The 7331-nt window shown below is 35.3% G+C and overlaps 1 protein-coding gene across 1 annotated transcript; it reads left to right on the forward strand.

Annotated features, from left to right (window-relative positions):
• The first annotated feature begins 2158 nt into the window (after positions 1-2158).
• On the forward strand, positions 2159-6632 carry LOC145643109 (protein NRT1/ PTR FAMILY 2.7-like). The gene is made up of 3 exons (XM_081694271.1): positions 2159-2368; positions 4916-5457; positions 5792-6632. The coding sequence occupies exons 1-3, from the start codon at positions 2159-2161 to the stop codon at positions 6630-6632; spliced, it is 1593 nt and encodes a 530-aa protein (XP_081550397.1).
• Positions 6633-7331: the final 699 nt, after the last annotated feature.

Raw genomic sequence — 7331 nt, forward strand, 5'->3', positions numbered from 1 at the left:
TGACTTTATTAATTACTTAATTACTCTATATATTGGACTAGTCTGAATTATTATTCTTCACTTATTATGTCGCATAAAAAAGATTTTTCCTAAAATTTTTAGAGTTGCAGTTGAAAGAAGGTATCCAAATGGAGTCAAATGCAGTAACAAAGCAACACATCAATAATGAGAAAGGGGGTTGGTTGAGCTCCTTGCTAATCCTAGGTCTCTTTCTATCTCTTCGCCCTTGAAGTTCAAGTGTTGGAAAGTTTGTTCATTCTTCTTGGCATGTAATACAGAAATTACCTCAATTTATTTTAGGAAAATTTGTAAATAATAATCCCAACTTTGCTCCATTTTTTTTTAATAATCCCAACTTTGGATTATTCTGGAATAATCCCAACTTTGGGGGTTATTTATTTTCTTCAATCCCAAACCGGTCAACAAAAGTCAATGACTTATTATATCAGGTAACTTGACATGTGTCAAGTCCTGATTGGTCCAAAAAATAAAAAATAAAAATTATTTAAAAAAATAAAAAAATCCCAGCTCCTCCCCTTTCCTCCAAATGACCACCATAACCCACATCTCTACCGCCCATCCCAACCCCCTCCCTCGTCGGCCTGACACCCCTCCCCCACCCCTGGCGCCGCCCATCCCCCACCCCTGGCACCGCCCCTCCCCATTCCCTCTAAACCACTATTCTGCCTCCCCGAAACCCCCTCCCATTCCCCACACAAACACCAAGTAAACCGTCACCACCATCACCATACTACAACAACACCACCAAATTCGAACATCACCAACAACTACTCCATCTCTTTCTTACCGTCAACAACATCACAGCAGCTCGCAAAAGTCCCAACTTTAGCCCATTTCAGAATAATCCAAACAAGTTTTAAAATTTTTTAAAAAAACATTGGAGTTTTGAGGGAAGGGGGTTACGAGAATTGGTGGAGGTGGTTCAACGGGGAAGGGGGAGGGGCGGCTAGCCAGCAGGAGGAGGGGAGTGGGTTTTCTGGTGCGGGAGAGGATTATTAGGGTGGCTAGGGTTCCGGTGGCGGTGGGGCTGGGGTGGTCAGGGAAGGGCTGAGGCTGGGGCTGGGGCTGGGGTGGTCAAGGAAGAAGTGGGGCTGAGCTGGGATGGGTTTCTGATTTGTTTATAATTTTTTTTTTGTTTTAGTTTTTTTTGGCTAATTGGCTCTTGACACGTGGCATTTAAAAAAAAGAATTTAACTTGTTCAACAGGTAACCGGTAATTGGGATTGAAGAAAATAAACAACCCCCAAAGTTGGGATTATTCCAGAATAATCCGAAGTTGGGATTATTAAAAGAAAATGGAGCAAAGTTGGGATTATTATTTATAAATTTTCCTTTATTTTATTCTTTTGCTGAATTTTAATTTTCTTATTTAGGTATGCTAAACATTTACTTACTCTACTTAAATTATTTTTGTCCTGTAAAAAATTTATTTGATGACTTGAGGATAATATAACAATGATTTAATACATAGACTTTATAATTAGCGCACATATAGCCATATAGGTGGACCATTCAAATTATTTTTTGTGTTCCGTGTAAAAACTTCGAATGGAAGAGAAAAAAGAAAATTAACTTTGAAGTAAATTTATATTTATTTTATTATTTACACACATTGTTGTTCTATCTTTTAAAAATGGAAAACAACATTGATAAAATTTTTTGTTTGCAAAAGGCCTTGTTAACTTCACCATACAAACATATGTTTAGTGAAAATGATTTCATTTCAGTAAAAAATTAAAAATAAGTTTAGTTTAGTAAAAATTGTTGAAGAATAGACCTCTCAGTTATCAACAAATGTAAGTGTTCCACATTGATTGAAAAAGAGAGAATTAATTACTTTATAACGCACTTTCAAAAAAAAAAAAAAATTACTTTATAAGGCTTAGGGGCTATTACTGGACTCCTCTTATGGCCATGTGGTTTATTTTTATGTTAATTTATGTTATTTTTGTTTAATAAATATATATTTTTTTTTGAGGAATAATAAAAATAATTTAAGTTCAACAAAAATAGGATGAAATGACCATGAGCTTAAAGAGTAAAAATTCAGATGCAATATATATTTTATTTATTTATTTATTAATTTTTTATATAATTTCTTTTTTTACTTCTTGTGTGTAAAAATGTAGGAACAAACATGGCATTAAGCATAGCAGCAGGAGCTTGGAGTAGCAACTTAATAGTGTTTCTTATTAGTGTTTTCAATGTGAAGAGCATTGCTGCTGCCCAAATCAACAATATCATCAACGGTTTCACCACTCTTTGTCCATTCATTGCAGCTGTTTTTGCTGATTCGGCTTTTGGGGCTTTCTCCGTTTCATTTGTTTCTTCCATTATATCATTATTGGTAAGTAATACGAAAACTATAATAGTGTAAAGACTTTAATTTTTGATCGAATAAAACATTTAAAATAATAAAATACACCAATAAGATGAAATTGTACATAGTGTGGGATAGAGGATTTGGATTATACAAAAATAATAAATTGATTAAATTTATTGAGAGGAAGACCCGGTTTACGTTTTAGATACACAAAAATGTTTATCTTGTGATATTTTTGTAAATAAATAAATATACAATCCCTATCAGCATGACATTTTTGTAAATAAATCAACATATGTCACACAACAAAGTTTCATATACGGCTGGCCGTACGTGCGGCCAGCCATATATATTTTTTCTTTTAATTTTTCTTCTCTCTCCTTTTTCTCTCTCCTTTTTTCTTCTTCCATCTTCTACAACACTTTTCTTTTTCCCCCAATTTTATTTCTCTCTCCTCGGTTCTTCTTCCATCTTCTACAACATTTTCCTTTTTCCCCCAATTTTATTCATCTCTCCTCTTTTTTCTTTAAACTTCATCAATGGTGTCATCTTCTTAGCCCAAATTTCTTCAAACTTCATTAATGGTTTACTTTTGGAAATTTATGTTCTACGAATTTTATGTTGAATTCAAGCTTATTTGCTGAAGATTTTGATTATATAACTTGTAAGTTGTTAAATTTTATTACTTAATTTTTTGTTTAATTGAAGAACGAAAAACAAATTGTTTTCGTGTATAGTGGTGGTTTCGTGGATGGATGGTGGTGGTTTCGTGGTTTTGGGTTCTAGATCTGGTTTCGTTGGTGGTTTAGGTTGGTAGTGGTTCGTTGGTGGTGGTGGTTGGTGGTAGTTTTTTAATTTGTTGGTGGTGGGTAAGGGGTTACTAGATCCAGTCAGGGGTTACTAGGTCGGCGGTCAGGGGTTACTAGGTCGGTTAGGGTTTACTTGGGGTTACTAGGTCAAGAGTTACTAGGTCGGCGGTCAGGGGTTACGTGGGGTTACTAGGTCGGGGGTTGCTAAGTCAGTTAGGGGTTACTAGGTCACAGGGGTTACTTGGTCAAGGGTTACTAAGTCAGTCAGGGGTTACTTTTGTCTTGGGGTTACTTTGTCTGGGGTTACTTTATCATTTGCTGATTTGGTACCCTGCCGCATGGTGCGGCAAGCCGCACCAGAAACGCACTGATGTCACACATATTTAATAATAAAAAATTGTTGATTAATTATTTACAAAAATGTCACCAGATAAACATATTTTCTTTGGTTTATCATGAAGATAAACTTGCATTTTTTTTATTAAAGTATTCAATTATAACTCAATGTTTGTAAATGATAGAGAATATCCATAGAATACTCTCATCCTAGGTTTAGGATATATTTTGTATAAGATTATCTTTGATATCTGTACATATCTTATAGTTACCTAATATGATTAGGTTTCTCATTGTAACCCTATAAATATTGATCAATGGAAATCACTCTATCAAGGAGTTTATATTATCTGACATGGTATCACAGCTTAGGTTAGATCTTGGGATCATATACAAAAATTCTCACCCTGCCGGTGGGTTAGAAAATTAAACCCACCGGCGGGATATTCAAAGTTTTTTTTATGCTTCCGCAAACACACATATAGAATTTTTTTTTCTTTTCTCAAAGTTTTTTTTTTAGAATCTTTATGTAACCTTGCGCCTCCTACCAACAGTAGCAATCGCGAAAAGCCTCCTCCATCGTTGTTGGCAATCGCATACACTACCGCCTCCCACTACTGGCAGTAACCACATCTGCCAACCTACTCCATGTGCCGCACTCTACTTCCACCTCCCCATGACCAACAATGATTCTTACATTGCCTCATTTGTTTTTTTTACACATAATCACATAGATTTTGTTCTGGTGGTGGTATATCACAATAAGGTCAACTTTTGCACATCTCTTTTGCTATCAAGTTAGCTCCTTTTATTGTTGCAGCACTTAGAATCTTTGTGGAGTATTAATTTTTGCTACCTGGTTTCTCTTTTGAGAATTGATTAATTTTAAGCGGTGGGATTTAATCTTTTCTTGCGCAATTTTATTTGTTTTTCTTCAACTGTGATTTCTTGTTGTAGTGTAGTGTCTTCTCCCTGATGATGGTTTGATCCCTTAACTTATTCTTCTCTGGATCTGCAACTTGGCCCAAGTATATGCGTGACTCTTCTCCTTCGGCCTAAAAGCGCATATCTCTACTATACGTAGGTCGTGGTTGTTGCTTCTCATCGTCATCACCAGCACACGTCTACTACTTCTCTTTTGATCATGGGTTACTATACTATCCTTACCGTTCGATGCGTGATTCAGATCCAGTCTGAGCATCCGATTTTCTCCCGCTCTGACTGCGGGGGTGTGATAGAGAATATCCATAGAATATTCTCATCCTAGGTTTAGGATATATTTTGTATAAGATTATCTTTGATATCTGTACATATCTTATAGTTACCTAATATGATTAGGTTTCTCATTGTAACCCTATAAATATTGATCAATGGAAATCACTCTATCAAGGAGTTTATATTATCTGACAGTAAATTTAATTTACAGGGAGTACTTATGCTTACCCTTATAGTTACAATCAAGTCATTGAGGCCACCTCCATGCACACTTAACTCAACTTGTGTACCTCCTACAACCTTTCAATACGCCATTCTCTCTATATCTCTTATACTAGCATCGCTTGGAGTCGGAGGATCACGTTTCTTACTCGGAACCATGGGGGCGGATCAGCTCGATAAGCCTAAACATCAAGCAGTGTTTTTCAATTGGTTTGTCTTCACATTTTATTTTAGTTGGATCATAGGGTACACCCTTCTTATATATATCCAAACTAGTGTAAGTTGGGCACTTTCCTTCTTTATTGCTCTTGCCGCGAATGTGATTGTCGTTCCCCTCTTTATAATCGGATCACGATTCTATCGTACATATCCACCTCAAGGAAGCCCTTTCACTAGCATAGCAAGGGTTATTGTCGCGGCCTTGAGAAATAATACAAGTATAGTTGAAGAAAGTTGTTACCTCTATGAAAACGAGAACTCAAAATTGTCTCATGGACTGCCTAGTAAAAGTCTCAGGTATGCATTTACATCTTATTAAGTTTCTTGATTCAATTTGTAATTTGAAGGGTCCCTGATTTATTTACGCCTTCTAATCCAACATAACACTGTGCTCATTTTAAATGTACATGTTTGTCAATACATTACTTTGACCATAAATATCTGTAGCTTCATATTAATGATAATATAACATTTAAATGTTAACAAACAATTTATTAAAACGAATCGAATAAAATCAAACATGAATATGTTATGCTTTTATATAGAGAGAGTAATTTTCCAATAATTAAGAGTATTCTGTTTGATTGTCTCAATCAATATTGTTATATTAAGGTGGTTTATATTTTGATTTTCTATTTTGTTAAAGGTTTTTAAATCGAGCGGCATTAATAAAACAAGGTGACAACCGAGCAAGAGACACCATAACAAAATCATGGAGCCAATGCACAATGGAAGAAGTAGAAGACTTGAAGAAGCTTATCAAAATAATGCCACTTTGGTCAAGTAGCATTCTTCTAAGTGCTGCAATAGGAATTATTATGAGCTTCACGGTACTTATGGCATTAGTCACGGATCGAAGTGTTACTTCTCATTACAAAATTCCACCCGGAACTTTCGTAGTTGTCACCTTTGTATTCACGGCTATCACATCTCCAATTTTCGATCGATACATAATCCCTACGTACAAAAAACTCACTGGTCGTCATTTGACATTTTTACAATGTATCGGAGTTGGACATGTTTGCAACATTCTTGCTACGATAACCTTTGCTCTAATTGAGAGAAGACGACTTAACTTAATCGAGGTCTACCACTTGACGGACCAACAAAATGTTGTTGCACCACTATCGGCCTTATGGCTCATAATTCCATTAGTCATAACGGGTATTGGTGAAGGGTTTTCCTTTTCACCGGAGGTGGCATTGTACTATCAAGAATTTCCGAAGTCACTAAGAAGTACGTCGACATCAATGATATCGTTACATATAGCTGCTGGCTATTACATTAGCTCGGCGTTCATCAATTTGGTTGGTCGCACAACCTCTTGGTTGCCAAATGATATAAACCATGGAAGGATTGATAGAGCATGTTGGACACTTGCAATTGTAATAACTGTTAACTTTGCGTATTTCATTGTTTGTGCTAAATTGTACAAGTATAATAATTCTAGTTCAGAATCAGATAATGGAAACACTATGACTAGTTGAGCTTAAAGCTTCTAATATATATGTAAAATTTGTAATGGCTTGTAAAGTTGTAAACATTTGCTGTATTGTTTTTTTGACGTTAGAATAATGTATGTTCCACTTTTTGACTAAAGTTTAATTCAGACTTTTCTAACAAAAAGTATTATTCAATCATATTTTAAAGAGTTAAGCACACAATTAGGTACTCAATTGTTAAAAATTTCACCTTTTAGGTACTCAATTATTTTTACTTTGCTTTTGGGTACTGAGTTAAGAAATCAGACCAAAAAAAATTAAATCAGCCAAAGAATTCAGTACCTTGGGTTAAAGAATTTAGTACCCTTGGTTAAGTATGTGGGCCCCACCCGATTAAAAAATTCGCGGGTCAACCCATTTTTTTCCCTTTCTTTTTCTTTATTCCCCTTTTTGCTCCTTTATTCTTTCCCATTTCTGGAAACTTTGCTGCGAACGTCGAAGAACAACGAGCAACCTTTGTGCTCGAATCTGGGGAAAACGAAGCTCAATTTCTCATCGTTTATGTTGTTAATTTGATATAAATTTTGGATTTTTTGCCCATTTGTTGATGTTTGTTGCGACCTAGGGTTTTCGAATTTTAGGGGTTTTTTTGAACAAATTGATGATGTCGATTGGTTGTGGTTTTTGTGTTAAATTTGGGTTTTCGAATTTTTTTTTTTTTTTTTTTTTTTTTTTTTGACAAAT

The sequence above is a fragment of the Chenopodium album genome, chromosome 8, assembly GCF_948465745.1.
Source record: "Chenopodium album chromosome 8, dcCheAlbu1.1, whole genome shotgun sequence".
Classification (NCBI taxonomy): domain Eukaryota; kingdom Viridiplantae; phylum Streptophyta; class Magnoliopsida; order Caryophyllales; family Amaranthaceae; genus Chenopodium; species Chenopodium album.

What these genes read in the sequence shown, in the direction of transcription:
- LOC145643109 (XM_081694271.1), top strand. Translation starts at nt 2,159, where the DNA reads ATGGCATTAAGCATAGCAGCAGGAGCTTGGAGTAGCAACTTAATAGTG. An exon ending in CTTCCATTATATCATTATTG is followed by an intron (nt 2,369 to 4,915) that starts GTAAGTAATACG and finishes TTTAATTTACAG; the next exon opens with GGAGTACTTATGCTTACCCT. An exon ending in CTCAGGTATGCATTTACATC is followed by an intron (nt 5,458 to 5,791) that starts TTATTAAGTTTC and finishes ATTTTGTTAAAG; the next exon opens with GTTTTTAAATCGAGCGGCAT.